The sequence below is a fragment of the Aspergillus uvarum genome (genome assembly GCF_003184745.1).
Source record: "Aspergillus uvarum CBS 121591 unplaced genomic scaffold BO82scaffold_11, whole genome shotgun sequence".
Lineage (NCBI taxonomy): Eukaryota > Fungi > Ascomycota > Eurotiomycetes > Eurotiales > Aspergillaceae > Aspergillus > Aspergillus uvarum.
Window position 1 is genome coordinate 499590 of NW_020291308.1, and position 22291 is coordinate 521880.

Consider the following 22291-nt stretch of genomic DNA (forward strand, 5'->3'; position numbering starts at 1 on the left):
CTCTCACCCTCCCTCCAGCTCCTCCTTTCTCGCCCCTGCTCCTTCCAGCCTGTAGACAGGCTAGTTCCAGTTCAGTTCAGTTCACTTGTTCTTCTAGTACCCTCTCCTCGTTTCCTGGCCTTTGAAATTCTCTTCCTTCTTCTTTTCTTCTTTCTTTCTTCTCTTCTTCTCCTCTTCCTCTCTCCATATACTCATTCTAATCCAACTCAAAAGAGGTCTTTCTCTTCTCTCCCGAACTTTACCCTTTCTCCTTCATTGTGATACCCAAGCTCTCTAGCTTTGCGCTAAACAGAGCTCTTGTTTCTTTTCCTTCAAGATACCCCCCCTTCTCTAAACGATACCCCTCTTCAGCTCAACGCGCAAACTAATCTTCGAAGCCACACCAGCTTCTACAACCCTTAGCTAATCCATCACTATCGACTATAATTACACCTTTAATCAATCTATCCCCAAATATCATCATGTCTGAAGTTCAGAAGCCCGTCGAGGAGACTGCTGCGCCTGTCGTTGCTCCTGTCACCGAAGCGCCTGCCGTCCCGGAGGTCGCTGCCACCGAGACTGCCGCTGTCGAGGCCCCCAAGGAGACCCCCGCTGAAGCTGCTGAGGCTACCCCTGCTGCTGCTGCTGAGGAGCCCAAGGCTGATGCCCCCGCTGAGGAGGTCAAGGAGGAGCCCAAGAAGGAGGAGGTGACCCCCGCTGAGGAGGGTGTCCTTGGTTACAAGGCTCCCGGTCTGGTCAAGTAAAGCGCCCCTTGTCGCATTGTGAGGTTCGCATGCAGTGACTAATCGTGGGTTTCACAACAGGGGTCTGCGTTTTGCTAAGCGCTTCTTCTACTTCCACGATGACGCCGTCGAGGCCAAGCAGCTGTCCGCCTTCCACCAGAACGAGAAGCCTGCTGTCGCCAACCCCATCGCTGCTTGGGCTAGCCAGACCGGCAAGGGTCTTCTTTTCTTGACCAAGCGCGCCGAGGATAAGGCTACTCCTGCTGGTATCTTCAACCTGGTCAGTGCTTGGAAATAGGCGGTCTAAGATATTTGAGTGGTGATGCTGACTGAGTCCACAGTCCGAGGTCTCCGATATCGCCAAGGAGGGTGCCAGCGAGTTCCACTTCAAGGTCAACGGCCACAAGCACACCTTCCAGGCTGCCAGCAGCGCTGAGCGTGACGGCTGGGTGCTCGCTCTCGAGACCAAGGCTGCCGAGGCCAAGGCTGAGAAGGAGACTATCGTCGCTAGCGAGGGCTACAAGGCTGAGCTGGAGAAGCTGAGTAAGTCTTGCGCCACGGAACAAGAGAGCTTCATCGACTAACGTTCTCTAGACAAGCCTGCTGTTGCTGAGCCTGTCAAGAAGGCTGCCGAGCCCAAGGAGGAGGCTGCTCCTGCTGAGGAGCCCAACCACGAGAAGGCTACCGCCAAGAGCCGCTCCCAGTCTCGCAAGCGCGCTAGCATCTTCGGAACCCTCTTGGGCAAGAAGGAGGAGACCGAGGAGAAGAAGGAGGAGCAGAAGGAAGAGAAGTCTGAGGAGGCCAAGGCCGCCGAGCCCGCCGCCGAGACCCCCGCTGAGGCCCCTGTCGAGACCACTGAGGCGGCCCCTGCTGCTGCCGTGGAGGAAGCTGAGGGTATGTCCCCCACGATCTCCAAGTCATCTACTTCTGACTAACTTCGCGAAAGCCCCCGCCCCCGCCACCCCCGCTCCTGCTGAGACCAGTGACAAGAAGGAGGAGGAGGAGAAGAAGGCCGAGGCTCCTGTTGCCCAGAGGTCCAAGCGCGCTTCTCTTTTCGGCAACTTCTTCCAGAAGGTCACCAGCCCCTCTCACGAGAAGTCGGAGAAGGAGGCTGCCGCTCCCGCTCCCATTGAGACCCCCGTTGCCAGCAGTGCTCCTCAGCTCGAAAACCCTGTCGAGGAGGCCAACGTCAAGCCCATTGAGCCCGAGACTGTGACTGCTGCTGCTGACGCCCAAGCTGCCAAGGACGCCACTCCTGCCGTCTCTCCTGCTGCTGCTGAGACCCCCAAGAACAGCCGCCGCACTTCCTTCTTCGGTAACTTCGGCAAGAAGAAGGGCGACTCCGACAACGAGGGCGCCGACGGCGAGGCCAAGCCTAAGGGTAACAAGCTGGGCGGTATCTTCCGTAAGCCTAGCAAAGCTGTGAAGACTGAGGTCAAGGAGACCAAGGAGGCCACCGAGGCTGCTCCTAAGGAGGCTCCCGTCCAGGAGTCCCCCGCTGAGGAGAGTGCCCAGCCTGCTGAGGCTCCTGCTGCCACCGAGGAGGTCGCCCCTGTCAACAACGTCCCTGCCTCCACCCCTGTCCAGGCTGCCGCCTAAATGGTCGGTGTCCTGGTCAGAGACAGGTGACCTGTCTGCAATTTGGCGATCCGAACTCTCTCGAATCCAACAAAAAAAATAAATCTGCTACTTTGGCTTGACGTTGATACTACCCACTTGACTCCTTCATGGGCCTCTCTCGTCGAGCGATTGGCGAAATGATCCGTGTCGAGTGTCAATGATACCCTGTACTGCTTTGGCGGTTATTTCCGAGCCTTGATGTCCCTTCAGACGTCTTGTGCTGCGTTTCATTCGTTTATGATATCCGTTCCGCAAGAATCCACATTGGGCCTTGCGTGATCATGTTGTGCGCCGTCCAAACTAGATTGATACCACTTGCTGCTGTTTTTTTTTTTCTTTTTCTGTGCTTCCTCGCGATTTGATTGTGACTGCCATTTGATGCATTTGACTGGATACCCTTGTCGGAGGAAAGGATGGTCTCTTTTGCTTGTTGAAAGGGTATGGTGCTCACTGTTAACCACTCATCTTGGCCACTATGGTGACTCGATGGTGGGACAGAATGCTGGTCGCGTCATGTATACTTGGGCACCGCATCATTAGGTAATAGCTAATAGAATCTCACGCATTGTTCTGCAATTGTTCAGGGGGCTACCCCAGGTGTTTATATAAGGTGTCCATGTCCTCCGTGCGTCTGTTCCACATAGTGCGTCTGGTGGAGACAGTTCCGCCCACTTCCGATTTGCCTGTTGCGGTGTGCTCCCCAGCACAGCACAGCACAGCACAGTACAATTGCAGTTAGGCTAGCAGTGACCTGCGTATGGAGATATTCTCCGAGGTCTCTGGCGGTCAGTGTCATGGAGATCGATCTATTCTTGTGGATACCTAAATAACTCAGGGCTATCCCGTACCGCCACCATGAGTGGAAATTACCTGCGCCATGGGCTCATTTCGAATGTACTCTAATGTCTTGGAAATTCGACTTATCATCACAACGGATGACCAGCGTAATGCATTTCAATTGGGTATGTCTGCACTGTGTGTGAGAGCTTCCTGTATGGTTCGTCCCCACACAACCTCCCAAGCCCATCGTTGACTAAGCTCGGTCTTTAGCTCGCTGACTACCGGGTACGAGTTGAACACCGTGGACCGCGGCTGCTCCCTCCTTCAACCACCAGGCCTGACCTATCTTCATATCACCAATCTTACTGTCATCGGCGCTGGTCTTGGCCGGCCTGACCGTCGTCCGCCGCCCACGACCTCGCAGCCAAGGGCGAAACGGTTATGGAGAAGTTCTTCTGTGATACCTGTGGATGGACAAGGCGGACGCAGGATCATCCCGTTTCCCCCCTTTACCACGGCGTTGAATGTGAAAACAGGATCCCGAATATCTGCAGTGGGGTCGATTTCAGTATCGCGGCTCAGGTTGCGCAAGTTCCTCCGGACAGTGGTTATTGCACTTCTCAGGGACGTGCAATAGATACTGGGCGAGGCTTTCCTCTACGGAAATCACACCGGAAAGCGGCTCCGTTGCGCGGAAGTATTGCATGCCCCACCATGCTTTGTGTGCAAATTTGATCTGGGAGGTTGCCACTGTCAGGTATAAGAGTGCTAAGGGTGCCACTACGTTGGCGCCTGCTGTTCTGGAAGGCTACAGGGAGAGATCAGGATCTTGGAGTCGGTGGTGGCATCCGTCGTTCAGAGAGTTGGCGATGGCGATGGCCGATTTTCCACTATGACGCTCACGTTTGGAAAAAGGTGAGCGGTATCGGTCCAAGACTGTTGTCTCGACGATGCCGATTTGTGTCCTGACATCTATCGTCTTCGAGTCCTCACACCTTTTCACTGCAAATGCAAGCGTTCTACCATGGTGTCACTTCCTTTTGGGACAGGAAATCTTCTTTTTTTTTTTTTTTTCGGACGTCGACCGAGTTCTCAAATCGATGCAACGTTAGCTGCGAGGTGGAGGAAGGGGCGCGACGGCGATATGCCCTACGTCGGTAGCTTCACGAACGGAGGTTATGGAGACAGCCATGCCCTGCCCGCTTTGCTCGTGCATTCGGATCATGGCCTGTACACGGTAAGGCTCCTCGGGCAGTGATATACAGTATTTCCTTGAAGATACCGCGAAGGACATTTGGCAACCGCGGGGAGCCGATGGATGCTAGGCATTTGTGTCCTGTCTGTGGCAATCGCTGCTGAGTTCTGGCATCGTACAGTACATTTCCAAACGACTTTCCGGAACCCTGAGCAGGGTTTGAATGCTGCTTCAAGAGCTCGGGTTCAGAATGGTGAGGATATTTACCGAAATTTGGAATCAATACTGCATAAACTGCTTGCTTGGGACTTGTTGAATTGAGGCAGGAGGATAGCTGGTTTGTGATTTTGTTGTCACCTATTGCGATGATATCTGCGGCTGCGGTCGGCCGATGGCCTAGGCTCTGGATTGCCTATGGTTGATTAATGATCTGCAGGCATTTTTCGATTGAGCCTGATGGCTTTTCGACGATTGTGGTCCATTTGTTTTCAGATGGCTACAGTGGGAAGTGGTTGGCTAATGTTTGCTCGAGGGAGGAGCTGGCGTACATCACAAAGACGCCATCGTCTTTTGGACAGCTCGATCTCAAATCCGACTTCAAGCTCACACTCCTTCCTAATCAGCCAGCAAAACAAGGAGAAGACTACGTCAGCAAATGGGGGTTTTTTTAACCCCCCCCCCCCCCCCCTCTTCGTCCTCCTCCTCAATACCTCCTATAGCCATTCAATCATCCTGTGTCGTCCCGAATGTCAATTCCGAAGAGACGCCAGCACTTGATGCAGGCCCAGCGACGTGCTGGACTGTCTCGGAGCCGGCGGGCTTCGATGTGTACGAGGCACCCTTGCCACCTTGCATGACTCCAGTGCAGTATACTACACTGAAGTCAAAATCTATTTTCTTGATGAAGGCTTGGAAAGACAGAAGACGATCTCTGGGACTGACGATGTCATTCCCGGAACGATGGCCCGATACTACGCTTGATGAGGAAGAATTGTGATAATCATCAGTTGCGTTGGGCGGCCTGCACTGCTGCTGCTGTGGAAGGCTATAGCTACAGTACACTTGAGGGGGCATTTGTCTATTGTGTTCTAAGAAGGTAGTATGGTAGAAAAGGGGAAACGACAAACTCTACGATCTTGACAAGACATGGTCGAGCAGGTCGGATAACATTCGAGGTGCTGTTGGATCCGATTTTGTTTTTTTCCCGGGGGTTGAGTTCGTGCAAAATCATCTACGATATGATGTACTCTAGCATAATGTAGTACTCTAGCTACGGTGGTAGATCGATCTTTAGAGTTCCAGGCGATCATACTGGACGATGGTATCGCATCATCATCGCATGGCCATTGGGGTGGGGTACACTTCGGCCGAGATACACTTTCACATTCCTGGTGAGATCGAGGTTATTCTGTCGACAATCATTGGTTTGAGGAAAAAGGTTGATGCCTAGGTATTAGATGAAGAGTCTATTATTGTACTAGTATTTTGGACTCTACCTAGTAGGCTGCCATTAACGTGTCCATCCACCCACCATTCATCATATCATCATATGGATATCCAGGCTGCGACTGCTGCACTACCCATTGGCCAATCAGAACAAATGGGCTGGCCCGTCTCTCCGTGCAATGCTTACAAACCGGGGATAAGAGGACACGTACCTACAGACTCGACTCCAGTGCTTTAGATGCACCGATCGGCAGTCCACGCGACGGAGAAGCTCACATTAATAATGCTAGTTGTGATAGCTCACTGGTGGTTGCCTCTTTTCTTTCCCGGGCAGCAGAAAGCCGTTAGATTCTGCATGTGCCTGTATGTACTTTCGAATGTGCGACTGAAGCAGGGCCGGCGGGCCACGCGGCTGCAGTCCGTATCGGCGGCGTATCCATCCCATGCGCAAGGGCTTCTTCGCATCTCCAGTCCGTCGCAGTCGCAGTCCCCACCCGTGGGGGTAAAATGTGGATGCCACAAAAAGAGACCGGAAGCAAGCGTCCAAGACACTGTCCTGTCTCGATTTTCCCCAACCCCTTTGGTCCAGGCTGCCTGGCATTTGTGTCTTGTTGTCGTCATCCTTGACGACTTTGCTGCCTGTGACCTAGTCAATTGATCCGATCGATCTGATCAACATTGATGCTATTCTGTGCCTTTTGAGTGACATCCCATCTGTTGCATTGAGATTTGACTTTTTATGAATCTTTGGTCAGTGGTGAAGATTTTTTCTCCCCTCCCCTTTTTCCCCTCTACGACAGTAGTCCGGTAGGGTCCGTATCTGCTCCATTCTAAACGATGAACTATCCTCTATGGAGGCCCGTTCCTTGGCTGGTTCTGATACGGAACTTTTCCGTACATTTCTGTGAATGATTGTAAGTTGTAAGTTGTCACAGGGCCGGCCCTGTGCCGCCGATACCGGCCCCAGTTAGATTGGGGCGAGTGGCCAACTTAAGGAAGTTTAAAAGGGGATTGATTCTTTTCCCTCAGCTGAGGTGCTGCTGCGCTCTGAGAAATAAATCGCATTCCATTTCTCATCAAAGTGATACCGCTGTGCAGGAGACCAGCCGTGAGGATTCTTCCCAAACCTGAACGGGGGTGGAAAGGGCTAAAAATTGTGGTCTGAACTTCATGGTTGAACCGTCTAATCAAGGCATTCCTGGCTAGTGAAGAGGCCGGAACGTCCCGGTGTCTTGATAGAGTTTGACCGGGTGGAATTTCACGCCCTTCGAGCGATTTTAACGAGCAAGAGAGGGGCCTGCCCTCTGCAGGGCGGGGAGTGAATCGAGTAAATGATCTCCGAAACTCCGACTGCAGGAAGGAAGAAGAATAACTGTGCGCGGGTGTGGTCTTGCACTGTACGTGTACAGATGCAGGATTGTCTGCCTAGCACTCAATATGAAATCTACACAGTAGTCGTAGTCCAGTCAATCAATAGGCACGGCAGGTGAGACAGGAGGGTGAGGCTCTTGCTCAGCCCCCAAAGGACAGCCCGGGGCACTGTTGTGATTCTCCGAATGCAGACCCCGACCTGCGAGGTGGTTGGTCAATGGATCCGGTGGATGAACCGGTTTCATCATCATTGACCACTCCAGCCTGGATCCTGGGGGGGACCTTTTTCTTTCTTTCGTTTTTTTCCATTCTAGCGGTGGAGGTGAAGAGGGATACTGGCCAGTGACATCCCCCGCCAGTGTACCTGAACGGTAAAGGGCGGTATTTGGGCGGTACCGCAGTCGACAACCGACTTCGAGTCCAGCAGGGAGCCAGCAGGCTCACTGCCTGCTCCAGGCACGGGAATGCCTGGGGCTCCGACCGGCCCCACCGGCAGAAAATGTGCAGCCAATGAGGACTTTCATAGGCCCTATGACTCACACCTGCTGACCGCGCCAAAAGTGCGCTTAGCCCCAGAAGGTTAGAGCGACAGGCGGGGGGCAGGGGAACGCTGATTGGTCTCCGTAAAATGGTACTCGGTTTAAGAAGTGCCTGGTTTCCCTTCGCTGCCTGGCGCTTTTCCTCCCTCTTCTTTTTTTTTTTTGACATCCCACTTTTTGACTTCGGTCTTTTTACAACCTCAACACCATAGATTCACCTTGCCGTCACCATACAGCCATCATACAACGCGACTTTTTCTGATCCATCGATTCAAAATGGCTTTGTAAACGCCTTTCCGCGGTTACACTCGTCTTTCTCAACAGAGACAGACATCATAGATCCTCTTCGGACCTCGTCTTTTTTTCCCCCTTCGTCAACCCCCCCTTCAGAGTTTCCTGTCCCAGGACCTCTGAACTTCAGCATCGCATCGCGTAGCTCAAGTTCTCCCACTCGCACGATTACCCCGTTCGACATTACGTCGTTCACCACGGATAACTTTCAGCAAACATGGCTCCCCACGCCCCCGTCTCAGCAGCCACTGGCTTCAGTTCCGAACAACAACAACAGCAGCAACAACAGCAACAACAACAACAACAACAACCTTCCACAGGAAGACTTTGTGCTATTTCCAGCGTCGCAGCCTTCACCCAGGGACTCGCGTGCTCCAGCACCACGGAATCTTACCCTTAATTCTTCGGCCTCTTCAAATCTTCTGGTCCCATCTGGGCTACCTACTCGACGACACTCATCAGCGGTACACCACCGGCTCGCAGCCTCGCCTAGTCAGGTTACATCTGCCAGAATAGCGCCTTACAGTTCCGGGTATCATCTGTCTACTACGTCTCCTTGGTCTCATCCTTACGCACGGAAGCCAAATTTGCGCCAGTACGCCGCGCCTGCCGCTTCGCCCTCCACCACCCATTTCAATCGTCCTCCAGTTCCTCTTTTCAACGACAACTCGACCACTCCAAAACTCCACGATCAGATCCTCAGAAAACAGCACCTACACTACCTAAAGCGATATCAAAACTACCTCAATAAACAGAATCACCGCCGCAACATGTCTACCTCCATGATTCCTCAAGGTGAGCACGAAGCGACGAGCCGGATGGCTTGTGTCAGTATCGCTAACATCAGAATCACAGACCTGTCCGAACTCTTTGACTTCCAGCCTGGTTCTATGGAGGCTACCATGCTCTCTCCTCAGATGATGACTGGCAACTTCTTCGGCCAGGGAGTCGAGGCTGCTCCTCCTGCCACTGTCTCGCCCCAGGACCTCTTCCTTGATGCCTCGTCTCTCGCGCCTCCTCCTTCGGCCACTTTCACTGATTTGAGCACTCCTCCGTTGGCTACGCCTGGCAGCTTTAGCCAGAACACCTCCCCTCTGTTCACCCCCGAGATGGAGTTGATGACCTCTGTCGAAGACTGGGATGCTTTGTTCCCCATCTCGCAGGAGGTGAACCGTCTCGATCAGCTCATCGACCCTGTTGAGATGATCCCGGCTATGGACTCGGGCGAGATGATCCCCCCCTTGCCGCCTACCAAGTCTATGGGTCCCCCGCATTCTCCCATCATCAGAGAAAGCGCCTCTCCCATCATCAGGCAAAGGAAGTCTCCTGCTCCAGCTTCAGGTGTCGCAGCTCGCTCTATCTCGCCTCCCACCACCCGCGTCAAGCACTCCACCGTCGCTGGTGTCACCAAGCACTCCACTGTCGCTGGTGTCAACGCTCGTCAGCGCAAGGAACTGGCACCAATCACGTGCGACACGAGCGATCCTGCCGCTGTGAAGCGGGCGCGCAACACTGAAGCGGCGCGAAAGTCACGTGCTCGCAAGTTGGAGCGCCAAGAAGAGTTGGAGCGTCGCGTCGCCGAGCTCGAAGAGTCCCTCCTCCAGGCTCAGCAGAGTGAGCAGTACTGGAAGATGAAGGCTCTCGCCATGGAGGGTCAATAAAAGTTTATCGGATTTTCTTGTGTATGTTTGCGGGTCAAAGGGTTTTGTTACTATGTGTCTGTGCTCATCGTGCACTTGTCGTTTATTTGAGTCTTGTGGACGGGGGCGTCGAGCCTTTTGTCTGTCTCCCGTCGATAGCAGTCGATGACCCTTAATTATCGCCATCAATCACCGGCTGTTCGACCTGCTATCGACGGGATAAAAGTTTTACATCTGTCACTTGATCATGATCGGTCACCATGCTTGTCTCGCTGCACTGCCGGGCCTTGTGTTGTACTTCTCTCTCGAGGTGGGCTTGACTCTTCAACAAGTCCCCTCTCTTGGTGTGTTTCGCTTCTTACCCCAGTTCAATCAGCTGAGGGTCTTGTTCTTTGGATATGTCGTTTTGTCAAACGGCCGGTTCTGATGTCTCCTGTATATATGGATTGACTCGTGGCCTTAATATCTCTCTATTCCTGTGTTGAGTCTCAAAGCTCACTTTGCTCTTGTTTCCACTCAAGCTTGATATTTGTACCAGATTGTGACCATCACGGACTTGCTTATCTTGCTATTTTCGAATGCTCTCTACTACATTTCCTTGCTTGTATGTGTCTTTCCCCTTGGATCGATCTGGCCACCCTCTCACTGGGTCCTTTCGATGCCTTGAAGGAGACACTGCACTGTCATGTTTTTAAGTAGCTGGCTGAAGGCTTCAGTTGTGTGGTCGTCAATTGCCACACGGATTGCTTTCCCCAAATCAACAAAATTCCAGTCTCTGGACAACTGCTCCGTTTGCCGTAGTTTCATCTCTTTGTAGTCATCGTCACTTATGGTTTTCTTTCCGATGTTTACTAGTTTGAGCTACTATGGCTCAAGTCGTCCCCGTACGTGGTTCTGCCAGCCATTGTTACTCTACGTTAATCAGAATCTGTCTCACATGAAGAAACTTCTATTCCTAGCTAGAGTAAGCGCACATTGGGCTCTCTATCACAATACAACCACCTACGACATCACACACGCACCGGAACCTCTTTTCTCCAAAGTGGTATAGTATATCTACAATCTCAACCAACAACCAGAAAGATACACAGCTCAGACTTGCCTTTAAACACCTCATCAACGCCAAACCCCCCATTTCCCCATCCCCCCCTCCCAGCCCATTTCCCATCGGCCCCCAAATTGCACATATCCACAAGTCCACAAAAAAGAATTAGTCGATACACCCACTCACACACTCACATCTATCCTCAAACACAGCCATACAGTTCCTCGAATTTTGGAATTCAAGGAACAAATATACAGTGATGGAATTCCAACGTATTGCAACTGGGAAGTACCTATCCCTGTCTCTTCCTTAGCCAAAGATCCTGAGAGGACCTCAGGATCGGCTGAAGAAAGGCCAGCGGGCGGTTGCAGTCCCGTGCTGTTGGTTGAAACGGCATGTGTTTGTTGGGGTGGATAAAGGAGTGTCTGAATGAATGGTGACTATCTTCCTTTCAGGACGTGAGACAGACAACCCGAGGGGGGGAAGCAAATGGGTTGGAAGAGGAAAGCAGGACTAGCTTAAGGGGCTGGGTCTCGGAAGTATCTGATTCTTGGGGTTTGTCATCATCTGCTGGTCTTTCATTTGGTTCTGGCGAGGAGAGTGTGGGTGAAAGGGCAGGAAAAGGGGTTGGATCGTGACCGTTTGTTCTACTGTGTCGGGGGTGAGCAAACGGTGAAGGGGGGTATGGAGTTATGTTCTGTCTTTCATTCAGCTGAGCGCATCGGTGCCTTTGACTCGACCCTTTTCCATCTTTGCGGTTCGGGATCCGAATTGGATGGCGCGTTTCTTCTCGCGGGCGACTTTAGTCATACCCAGACGGAGCGCAACCAGGCGCAGGGCTTTCTTTTCTGAGTCGAGTCCTGCTTCTGCTTCTGTTTCTTCTGATCCAAGTTCACTGGCGGCGGTTCCGAAACCGCATTTCTCCCAGACGGGGAGTTGCACGACCCAGGAGACGAAGTCTTCGTCCAGGAAAGGGAAGCGCGCTTCGCGGCCCCAGTGGGCGATGACTCGATTGTCACGGCCCAGGTTGCGCTTCCCCAGGCGACTCACATCAAGGTTGATCTCGTCAATCAGACCAGCGAATCCGTCGCGCGAGAAGGCAGCCCCATGTCGTGAGTAGCCTGCAAAAAGCTCGTCTGCACCGAGGCCGGAGAGGAGGACGCGGGCGGAGGTGGTATACGAGGATGGTACGTGACTGCCCTCTTGCTGGTGGCTATCGTACGCTTGACCCTGTCCGCGAGAGGCAAAGTACAACGCGCATGCAATAGACAGATCCATTTCCGTGTTGTGCGGCCTCATTAACCGCTTCACGGTGTCTCGGTGCGCGAGGGTTTCTGTATACGGAATGTCAATGGCGACGAAGCGCCAATTTCGACCGGGGCACACCCGCTGGAGCTCGGCGAAAGCTGCTCGACCCGTCATTCGATCGGGACAGCTTTCGTACACGGAGCCCATGTCCCCACCTCCACCTTGTTTGGCAGCTGCAGCTGCAACCCGTGGGTTCTCAAAAGCGACGTTGAGTAGGTCAATGGTTTCGTTTTCAGGGAGGATTTCGTGGGACAGTCTGGCGAGCAAGGAGCAGTCAAGCCCCCCTGAGAACAACACAGCAACCTTGACTGTGCTACCTGTCGGTGATGTCGGAGGCTCTCGCACATTGTTTATTCGTAACGCTAAGGATTGGCGCAGTTTGTGTTCCAGGGCTGGGATAACTGGCGTTTCGGTAGTCAGTGGTGGAGCGGTGAATCCTTCGGGGAGAGATCGGTTCATTGGGAGAATGGGGGTTTTCTAGTTGATTGTTAGCAGTTGCGATCGTCGCGAAAGACGTGGAAGAAGCGCATACTGGACGAAGGGGGGATTCTTCCTGATCCCAGAGCAGGGTGTGTATACTGTCCATAGAGAAAACGGCAGCACGGCCGCTGGCACTTGAGCTTGGGCCTGAGGGACTGAAAGCATGCTCGAGGTCGATCGTATATACTCCGTCTGTCTCAATCTCGGTGAAATGAGTGGTAGTTGTGCTGTCACACAGACTGCAGACCTTGAAGTTGCCCTCATCATCAACACCCTGCAACAGAGAGCGTCGTCCCAGAGAGTCCCTGGTGAAGTAAATCTTCGAGTTGACAGCATCGTAGAACACAAAGGCGAAAGGGCCGGAGATACTACTGAGGACATCCACGACCCTTTGGACGATATCCGGAGAGTTCTGCTGTGCCGATGAGTCTGCATTCGGCCTGTTCACGGCTTCCAACAAGAGACTAAAGATCAGTTCAGCATCATTGCCCTTAATTGGTTCACCTTTGATCTTCCAGGCGTCACCATTGAAGCAGAGCACAGATGCGGTATTCGCATCTACCAGAGGTTGAGGGACCACATGGTCGCCTCTCATCGACAAGACTGTCGAGGCGAAGCTAAGAAAAACAGTTGCGGATGCTCCGCTGATTGTTTGTTTGCCGTTCACATTGTGCTCCACAGTGTGGACGTGGTAGTTGTCCGGTCCCCTGCACCGTAGCAAGCAGCAGGTCTCCTCATTCGGAAGCACAGCTTTCGAAGCTCCCAGCGAGAAGAAGATACCGCACATGATAGTACCCAAGCCGCGAGCAAATGCGCAGGCGAGGGGATAGGTTGTTGACGAAAGAGAATTGGCGGAAAGCACCGCAAGAAAGGCGGCGGAGGTCGGGGCAACGATGATCCCCCCGCCGCTGATTGCGGGCTGACATCCTCGGAGCTGTCGGGGACTCGGAACTCATCTTCCCCTCATCCCAGGCAAGCGCTTGCTTTGCAGGTTTGAATTTGCTTACTTTTGAGGGTGGTGACTGTATGTATAAACAATACTGAGTCCGGTTACCCTCTCCTTCTGCTTCCACAGTTGAGGCTGATGTCAGTTGCCGCGCGACAGCTCCGACGCCCACTCCGTCCCCGAATGCCCCCACTCCAGGATGATCCGTGTTGCTACCTAACGCATTCTTTTTAAATTTCTTGCTTGACATCGACGTGCATGCCGGTAGCTTATGTCTGCCACAGAACCCTCGGAGTCGCCGGCTTCCCCTATCCAAGGGGAGCACCAACAGCCCATACTCGATGAAGGAAGTCGCAGTGACCCTCAAGTGACTACTGCCGGCCTCGAATCAACGGCGCAGAGTCAAGATGATATTTCTCCCCTACCTAAGGATCCCAAGCCAGTCGAGATGAATCAAGACCCTCAACTTGAGGCGCAGAGCGCCGCTACACACTCCCCGCATCCATCCTCTACGCCAGCCGAGAATCTGCAGTCACTTCCGGAGAAGTTGCAGGGGCTTTCGATCGTGACAACCAAGACCCCCGAACCTGTCGCAACCCCTGGCACCGACATACCCCCCACTCCTCCTGCCAAAGACGAGTCGTATTTCACCTCGAAGACCCAATCTGCCGGGCCCACCCGCACCCCTCCAACTGCCCTCTCCGAGAAGACCAACAAAGAATTACCTGAGGTTCCCGGCGATGTTGCAGGAAGGATCAAGAAAGATACAGTCGGCGGAGGTGAGGACCAGGGCAGTGACTCCCAGTCAGAGATTCAAAGTATCATCGACCAGTTTCAAGACACGGCACATGCCGACAAGGAGGAGACCATCATGTCACCCCGGCTGGAGCTGGCGGAACAATTCTTCGGTGGCCAGGGTCATTTTCCGCCACGCCAATCGAGCCTAGAACACAGCAAAGCGAGTCCAGATGAGATCCCTCTACCCGGTGGCTCGATCGCCTCGCCTGAGAAGCAGTCCATCAAGTCCCTACGTGAGAGTTCTATCACCGAGGAAGCAAGGTTGAGCCGACGGTCGTCGACGTCGACGATTCCTCCGCCCCCTGAACCCGAATCTGATCAGCCGTTCGATTTCCATCGCTTCCTGGAACAACTACGGCATCGCACGGCAGACCCGGTCGCCAAGTTCCTAAGGTCTTTTCTGAACGAGTTCGGCAAGAGACAATGGATGGTCCATGAGCAGGTTAAGATCATTAGCGACTTCTTGGTCTTTATCACCAACAAGATGGCTCAGTGTGAGGTATGGCGCGGTGTCTCTGACAGTGAATTCGACAACGCCAAAGAGGGTATGGAGAAGCTGGTTATGAATCGACTGTACTCTCAAACATTCTCCCCGGCTATACCTGGCCCGCCTACGATCCCCAGAAGCGCGAGCAGAAGCAAGCGGAGAGAGCTGGAAAGAAACCATGGGCCATGGAGGCGAGGACAACACCAAGAAGATATTGAGCGGGATGAAGTCCTGACTCAGAAAATGCGCATATATAGTTGGGTGAAAGAGGAGCATCTCGACATACCACCTGTGAGCACACATGGTCGGCGCTTTTTAAATTTAGCCCAGCAAGGTCGGTGCACCTGATTGCTCTCCTAGGGTGACTGCTTACAAGTTACAGAACTGCTGAAGATCAACGGCTACCGGGCACCCCGCGATAAGGTCATTTGCATTCTCAACTGCTGCAAGGTGATTTTCGGTAGGTGAACAACATATCCGCAGGGTCGAGAACGAAAAGTATTGATAGTGACTCCAGGCCTGCTAAGGAACTCGAAGCGATCCGACACGTCAGCAGATTCATTCGTTCCGCTCCTAATCTATGTGGTGCTGCAGGCCAACCCTGCACACTTGGTATCTAACATTCAATACATTCTACGCTTCCGTAATCAGGAAAAGCTCGGAGGCGAAGCCGGTTATTATCTGTCATCCTTGGTTAGTCGACCACGCCTGTCACTTTTCTGCTCCACGGCTGTATTCTGACTTGATGTCTAGTCCGGAGCTATTCAATTTATCGAAACCCTTGACCGCACGAGTCTGACAGTGAGTGATGAAGACTTTGAGCGGAACGTTGAAGCTGCTGTTTCAGCTATCGCTCAACAAAACCGTGAGTCGGAGACCAAGGAGCGCGAGCGCAAGTCATTGGAGCGCAGATCTATGGAGCGTTCCGCGGAGAGCTCGCAAGCAGCCTCAGTGCCGCGTGCCTCGATGGATGCTCCACGCCCACCTGGGCGGAGAGACACCTCACAGCCCAGTGACGAAGATCAAGCGCCTGTAGCAGGGCTGCTGCGCACCATTCAGAAACCATTATCCACCATTGGCAGGCTGTTCTCCGATGAGCCGGATTCACCCCAAGACCGCCCTGCGCGGTCGGGATCGCCCACGCGACTCACACCGAATGTATATCAGCCTCCCCGGAACAGCAGCGAGGGACGACGATCGGGTGAACGACCACGCAGTGCCATGCCGTCACAATCGACTAGAGCCCTCGATTCTCAGGATGCTGCCGCTCGCCAGGCTAGCGCCGAGGACGCCGAGGCCCGTAGGATACAACGTGCTGAGCACAACAACGTGGTGGAGACGTTGTCGAATATGTTTCCAAACCTTGACCGTGACGTGATTGACGATGTTGTCAAGATAAAGGAGGGCCGGTGAGTCACATTTGCAGTCTCGCCAAGGAAGTCTCGAGCTGACACTGGCAATAGGGTTGGGCTGGCTGTTGACGCGTGCCTCGCCCTCAGTGCGGAGTGAAGGGTAGTTGGCATCTATGAGTGATGGAGGATAAGTACGTAGTGGAGGGCGTTGGTGCATGAATGGAGCTCATGCTGTAGCTATGTGTATCGTGATTACCTGAGCTACATGCACATAATATGACAATGCTGTCGGGAATGGCCTTAGCTATAGAACATTCAAGTCGATATCGAGAATGCTTGAGCAATAGCAATTATGCTGCGATCTTACCCCGTACATACATCGGCCTTTAGCCTGTAAGTACATCTTGTTCATCTTGTTCATCCTGAGATAAACTAAGACCCGCGGGCTCTCATATTTCCTACTATCTCCTACAATGGAGTGCACCTGGCAGTGGGCTCATCCCTTCCTTCCCAATGCAGCAACCTTAAGAATGCACCTGGCATGGGCAGCATGTAAATCACATGACCTTCTCTCCACCAATCGCAAGCCGCCGCAGAATCTCGCTTCCGCCTAGCGCGCGCTCGGGCCCCTCCCAGCGGCGTATATAAACCGCGTCCGCCCGCCGTCCTTTTGCACCTTTTTCTTCTTTCTTTTCTTCATACTTACCTTGTTTGGGTGACTGCGATCAAGAAGGCGGTTCACCACAGATTGGTCCCTGCATTGCACAGCGCGGCGGAACAGTCTGTTCAACGGCCTTCGGGTCATTGACAGGCGTATTCTTTGGCACTCTTCTCTCTTGAGAGAAATCTTTTTTCCTTTTCATCAGATCTCGCGCCAGTGGCGCGAGGGTGGAGAAGAGGTTGTATGTAGCTTGTAGAGAAAATATCGATGTTGACCCCACGGTTGGGGCTGAGCTTGGTCGGGCATTGCCCCTCGAGCTGAAGCTTCGGTCGCCGAACTCCAGCTAGCCCGCGAGTCATCCCGATGACGTTGGATTGCCACCATCTTGTCCCGCATATATAACCTCCTTCCTGCTCCCAACCTGTCGCTGAATAACAAACCACCTGACTTAATTTGACTGCTTGTCTTGTCTATCTCTTTTCTCACTCAACCACAAGCCTACCTACCTACACAACTTGCACTCACTCAACACGCAAATCAACCATCCAAAATGCCTATCCCAATCCCCCCCGCCCTGGACGAGACCACCCAGTCCTCACTCGCCACCGAGCACAACACTACCTCCACCTCCACCAACACCACAAACCCAAGCTTCTCCTCGTCATCGACCTCGCAATCCGACGACGACAGACCACTGAGCAAGGAGGAAGCCGACCGGTTATACGAAGAGAGAATGGAGGAAGAGTACGCGAAGCGCGAGGGGGGTGCTTGAGCAGCTTCAGCAGCACCATCACCTACCTGAGGGAATGAACCCGTCTGTGTATATCTATCTGTGAACATATCATACGTTATACAATACTTCACTCAACAACTGTCGTCATTCCTGCTCCTGCGTCCGCATTGTAAAGCTGCAACAAGCGCAAATCCTACTTGCATAACACGTAGTTTTCCTGGTAGAGCTGCTACTCCGTACGGTGGCGTGAAATAATGCAGCGCCTCCTTGGACCAGAACATCTCCAAAAAGAACTTGAAAAAAAAAAAAAGGAAAGAAAACACACCACCCGGTTCGAACCCCCGCTGTCCCCCCCTCTCTCCACCAGGCCATGACACCTCTACCTCGAAAAGAGGTCTGAGACAGGTGCGAAAAAAAACTGGTAGCTTCTCTTTGATTGAGCGTGTCATCCTTAGTGCAGGGGCCATGCTAATCTTCTCTGTATCGTTTCAAATTGACCAAATGCCCGAAGGCACCAGGAGAAGATTACAATGGTATATATGGGAAGAACGGGTAAAAGGCACAGGGTGATTGGTTGGCTGAGCTGGGCGGTGCGGGAAGGCAGAATTGGCGGGGGTCTCACCTTTGGTTTTGACTGTTGGTAGTAGAAGAGTATTCTAAGATGAGAATCTAGTTTGCGCTGCTTGATGGGCGATTGGTTAATTGAGAGTGTTTGCTTGTGCGGAAGATTGAAGGGGGTAGTCTGAATGGTCGGTCGGTGAGAGGAAGGTCCTTCCACTGCAGAGTCAAGTTCCTCCCGCTTGTTGCGCGCCTCAGGGTCTGCTTCCCTGGTTTCAGTTGTCGCAATTGAAGTGGGATAGCATTAGCAGATTGGCAATCCCTGCAATTGATAGCCCAGCAGGCGGCTTCGTAGCGGAGGCACGGACAGGGCACCAAGTCCAGAGTCTAAACAGATTTTCGACACCGAGTCTCGGGATTATTCCTCCAACAATTAGATTGACTACTTCGTGCTCGAAGGTCAGCTGAAGAGGGCACCAGAGACCCGTATACCGCTGTGTTGATGCAGGACAAGCTCATTGAAGTGACTCGAGCGTCGGCAACTTGCATACAGGCAGGTTGCCTGTTCGGAGTTTTTCTTCGCAAAGGTGCCAATTGAAATCGATATATCTAATCTACACATCATACACGCTGTATTAAATGAGACTTCATGCTATGTAAGCCCTCACCTGCTACTGACGTATACACGCGGGCATCATATTTCTAGAGGCAAGAATGCACATCTACAGCGGTCTTGTCCTTTTCGCCCTTATACTTAAGACCCTAGCAACCGCCTCGCCAGACGCTAGCGATGGACCACTGCCACAACCGGGCCTCCGTGATCCTAGACCGAATCTGTACGTTGTTCCCGCGGCAAAGTTCTACTGACTGGGAGACGATACCAACCTCAATCCACAGAGCTACGCACACCATCACTATCCCAGAAATTCAGATTCCTACATCCGTTGAGCTGGTGCTCCGGACCGCACTCCCGACATCCTATCTCTCCCAGTTGACCGACCCGTCCGCTCGGGCGTCTCTCATCAGCGAGATTCGAGATGGTTTTTGCCCTGAGTGGTATAGCACGCTGCCTGCGGATGTGAAGCACTTCTTTTCTACGGCTTACACGGCTGCTGATCTGTGCCATAAGAAGTCTCGTGGTGGAGTGCCTGCACCTGCACCGACTGGCCTGGGGCCTGGGGCGATGGGTGTCGCTGCGGTCATGGGCGTGGTGAACGCTCTATGAAGTGCTCGTTGGTCTTGTCCAGTAGATGAGAAATGAAGATGAGCAATTGGTTATATGTGTTGCGTTAGTGAATGAGCTAAGGGTCATTCTTCCGGAGCTAGATTCTGCTTCTTGATATTGTTGTTTTGGATCCCTCATTGTCTGCTTCCGCCTCAGGCAACATGGATCGTCATATCGCAGGTAGCAATCGAAGGTCTCGGCCAGCTTCCCCTTGTTGAGATAGATTTCTCTTGTGTATCGAAGCTCTACATCCCCACGAGACATAGCTTGCCTGTCCAGTCAGATGAGCAGGCAGGAAGATAAAAGGGGTAATAGTCGATGAACCATAAATTGAGTCGATAGAGGCCTCGTGTTTCCAGCAGATGTCCCCACGCCAAGTTTAAAGAAGTCTCCGAGAAACAAGCATCTGAACAATATTCCTCCAGAATCGAAGCCGTCCAGCCAAGACCGGTACGGTACGTATTCAGGTCCCATTCTTGACTCGTAACCCGAGGGAAACCAGGTGGATATACTTCCCTTAATGCCGAACTACTATCCCTTGGCAAAGTCAGTGCTCCATGCTGCTGGAAAAAAAATAGTATAACAGAAACTCCCTGCGTTGGGAAATTTTCTAGCGTGTCTCCAAATCTGTTGGAGAGCTGCCACTATCGATAAATAGATCCTGGGCCGTCTGGGGCGAGCTTACGGCCTGTGTCCGAAACCGGGCAATATCCGCAGAAGACTGCAGAGATGTGGTGAGCATGCGCAGAAAAAACCCTAAACAGGTAGCCTTCGCCGAATGGGAAGCACCAGCACATTTGCGCGGTCGTATTTACGGCGCAAGCAAATGCTATGCTAAATGCTAGCACCCCTGTAGTTCAGACAGCGTGGTCTGCACTGGTGCCTTGTGCTGCGGCTGTGCTATGATGTCGCAAGATCGATCATGATGTCAACAATGACAGGGAAGCTGTTTGAACAATGGGATGATGGTCAATGAAGCTTGAGCTGATCCAGATGATCTCAGGGTCGGAGATGAGACAGAGTCGGGCAAGACACTGTAACGCGACCATGACGCCAGGGACCATGACACGAACCCCGCCCAGGAAGTCTCACAGTGTCCCCTAACACACCCAAGTGAGGCGGCGAGCCGTGTCGGATGCGGTGCGGGAATCTCGACAAGCTCCTTCTTCGGTGTATGGCTGCAGCAGTGGTTGACCCTCTCGGGAAATTCCCACCTTTTTACCTCCAAGAGGTATCGATCAGCTAAGTCCGCGCGAGGTGGTGTCTCCAGCAGCTTGGACTGACCATTCAGCAGACCGGTGAATGTCATCAATAGCGGTGTTTCACCAATCAGTCTCGGGGTATTGGGTTAACGCCGAAGGAATTCGAGCGCGGTCCGCGGATGATCTTCTCCCGCTGACCATTACCCACTTTCTCATTGGCGGACAACCAGACAGCCTGGAAGGGCCTTCCCACGTAAAGAAGAAAAGTTGTTTTCTAAGAGGATCCAAAGGGGGGGTCCCTATAAATAAATGGAAGGACTCCTCTTCAGATGAGATGAGGGGTACTCGTGAAGATCAAAGCGAACAAGAAACCTTCCAGAATCATTCATTGTGACGACCTCAACTGCCTCTTTTCCAGCCTTACCGGAATTGCAGCGAAGGTCTAGATTCGATCCGGCCTCGCTTTTTCCGCTGGTCCAGTCCTGACGTCAGGCCTCAGGCCAACCAACACCAACAAACCATCCCATTGTCGAATCCTGAAATCCTTCCATTCTATATCATCAAAACAGACACAATCTCCACATCATGGCGCTTCTTTTCATCAAACAAAAGCTCTTCCCTGGAAGTCAACAAGAAGCTTCCAGCCCATTCGGTTCGTGCCCCACTTGTCCTGAGTTTGGCCTCCAGCCCTAAAAGCATAAGCTAACATACCATACTTCCAGGCAAGCCGTTGTTGTCCAACTCCGAAGCCGATGAGATCTATGTCAACCGCGACCTGGAGGCTCAACGCTCCTACGACACTTTCCGCCCAGCATCGCCCGTCTCGGATGTGGACAGCACCAGCACCAGCACAAGCTCACGGTCGCGCATCAACCCCCGCATTGTCTCCGATGCCATTCTGGGTCTGTCGGACGGATTGACCGTGCCGTTCGCGCTGAGCGCGGGTCTTTCTGCTCTCGGAAACACCAAGGTGGTCGTGCTGGGTGGCTTGGCCGAGCTGACCGCTGGTGCCATCTCCATGGGACTAGGCGGGTACGTTGGAGCCAAGAGTGAAGCGTAAGTTGTTCCTTGCCCTACCATCCTTTCAAACCTTCGTTAACAGTCATCGCAGCGAATCGTACGAAGCCACCGTCCGCGAAGCCAAGGAACTGATCGCCTCCTCGCCTGCCGAAACCACCGCCATTGTCCACTCCATCTTCTCATCGTACCGTCTCCCCGCCGAAGTCATCTCCGAGATCAGCCACTCGCTGCACGCCTCGGAGGAGCGTCTCCTGGAGTTCCTCATCAGCTTCCACCACAAGGAGTCCCAGCCCGACTGCAACCAGGCCTGGATCTCGGCGATCACGCTGGCGCTGGGCTACTTCGTCGGCGGCTTCATCCCGCTCATCCCGTACTTCTTCGTCAACCAAGTCATCCTCGCGCTGTACATGAGCATCGGCGTCATGGCCGTCACGCTCCTGGCCTTCGGGTACATCAAGACGTGTGTCGTGCGCGGCTGGACCGGACGCGACAACATCGTGGCCGGGCTCAAGGGCGGCATACAGATGGTGTTTGTGGGTGGTGTGGCGGCGGGGGCAGCCATTGCTCTGGTGCGACTGATCGACGCGGGGGATGTATAACCACACTGCACCGGAGAGACCTTGACACTCGTCTGGCCAACGCCAACGCCAACGCCAACGCCAACTTCCCTCTCGACCACCTTGTCTTCGACACCAAAAGTTCACTCACGCCCTAATGACATGTACAAAATATATAGATACCACGGATATAGAGCCGGCGTTAATGCTTCCATACAACAACATAATAATGAAAAATCTCACATACATCCTAGACCAATCCCTCCACACTCCAAACAATAAACAACCCCATCGCAAAGAAAATCTCCCCATCCC

General features: G+C 53.0%; 6 protein-coding genes across 6 annotated transcripts; 5 read left to right on the forward strand and 1 right to left on the reverse strand.

Moving 5' to 3' along the window:
* BO82DRAFT_381604 (uncharacterized protein) lies at window positions 1–2697 on the forward strand. The gene is made up of 5 exons (XM_025637869.1): window positions 1–739; window positions 804–1002; window positions 1064–1265; window positions 1317–1616; window positions 1669–2697. The coding sequence occupies exons 1-5, from the start codon at window positions 462–464 to the stop codon at window positions 2319–2321; spliced, it is 1632 nt and encodes a 543-aa protein (XP_025494672.1). The 5' UTR covers window positions 1–461; the 3' UTR covers window positions 2322–2697.
* A 5744-nt stretch (window positions 2698–8441) lies between these two features.
* Window positions 8442–9738, forward strand: cpcA (amino acid starvation-responsive transcription factor GCN4). The gene is made up of 3 exons (XM_025630463.1): window positions 8442–8759; window positions 8820–9466; window positions 9548–9738. The coding sequence occupies exons 1-3, from the start codon at window positions 8735–8737 to the stop codon at window positions 9623–9625; spliced, it is 750 nt and encodes a 249-aa protein (XP_025494673.1). The 5' UTR covers window positions 8442–8734; the 3' UTR covers window positions 9626–9738.
* A 1619-nt stretch (window positions 9739–11357) lies between these two features.
* Window positions 11358–13224, reverse strand: BO82DRAFT_277030 (asparagine synthetase domain-containing protein; the record flags this gene model as incomplete). The annotated part of the gene is made up of 2 exons (XM_025631168.1): window positions 11358–12434; window positions 12490–13224. 2 exons carry the CDS (start codon window positions 13222–13224, stop codon window positions 11358–11360), a joined length of 1812 nt encoding a protein of 603 aa, XP_025494674.1.
* Window positions 13225–13410: 186 nt separating this feature from the next.
* Window positions 13411–16362, forward strand: BO82DRAFT_304636 (guanine nucleotide exchange factor VPS9). The gene is made up of 6 exons (XM_025632192.1): window positions 13411–13461; window positions 13543–15002; window positions 15051–15128; window positions 15186–15361; window positions 15422–16077; window positions 16132–16362. The coding sequence occupies exons 2-6, from the start codon at window positions 13655–13657 to the stop codon at window positions 16175–16177; spliced, it is 2304 nt and encodes a 767-aa protein (XP_025494675.1). The 5' UTR covers window positions 13411–13461; window positions 13543–13654; the 3' UTR covers window positions 16178–16362.
* Window positions 16363–16851: 489 nt separating this feature from the next.
* BO82DRAFT_430166 (uncharacterized protein) lies at window positions 16852–19197 on the forward strand (the record flags this gene model as incomplete). The annotated part of the gene is made up of 3 exons (XM_025640598.1): window positions 16852–17445; window positions 18679–18808; window positions 18870–19197. Exons 1-3 carry the CDS (start codon window positions 17232–17234, stop codon window positions 19195–19197), a joined length of 672 nt encoding a protein of 223 aa, XP_025494676.1. The 5' UTR covers window positions 16852–17231.
* A 1531-nt stretch (window positions 19198–20728) lies between these two features.
* Window positions 20729–22220, forward strand: BO82DRAFT_352029 (VIT1/CCC1 transporter family protein). The gene is made up of 3 exons (XM_025634577.1): window positions 20729–21051; window positions 21122–21455; window positions 21511–22220. The coding sequence occupies exons 1-3, from the start codon at window positions 20985–20987 to the stop codon at window positions 22016–22018; spliced, it is 909 nt and encodes a 302-aa protein (XP_025494677.1). The 5' UTR covers window positions 20729–20984; the 3' UTR covers window positions 22019–22220.
* The last annotated feature ends 71 nt before the right edge of the window (window positions 22221–22291 follow it).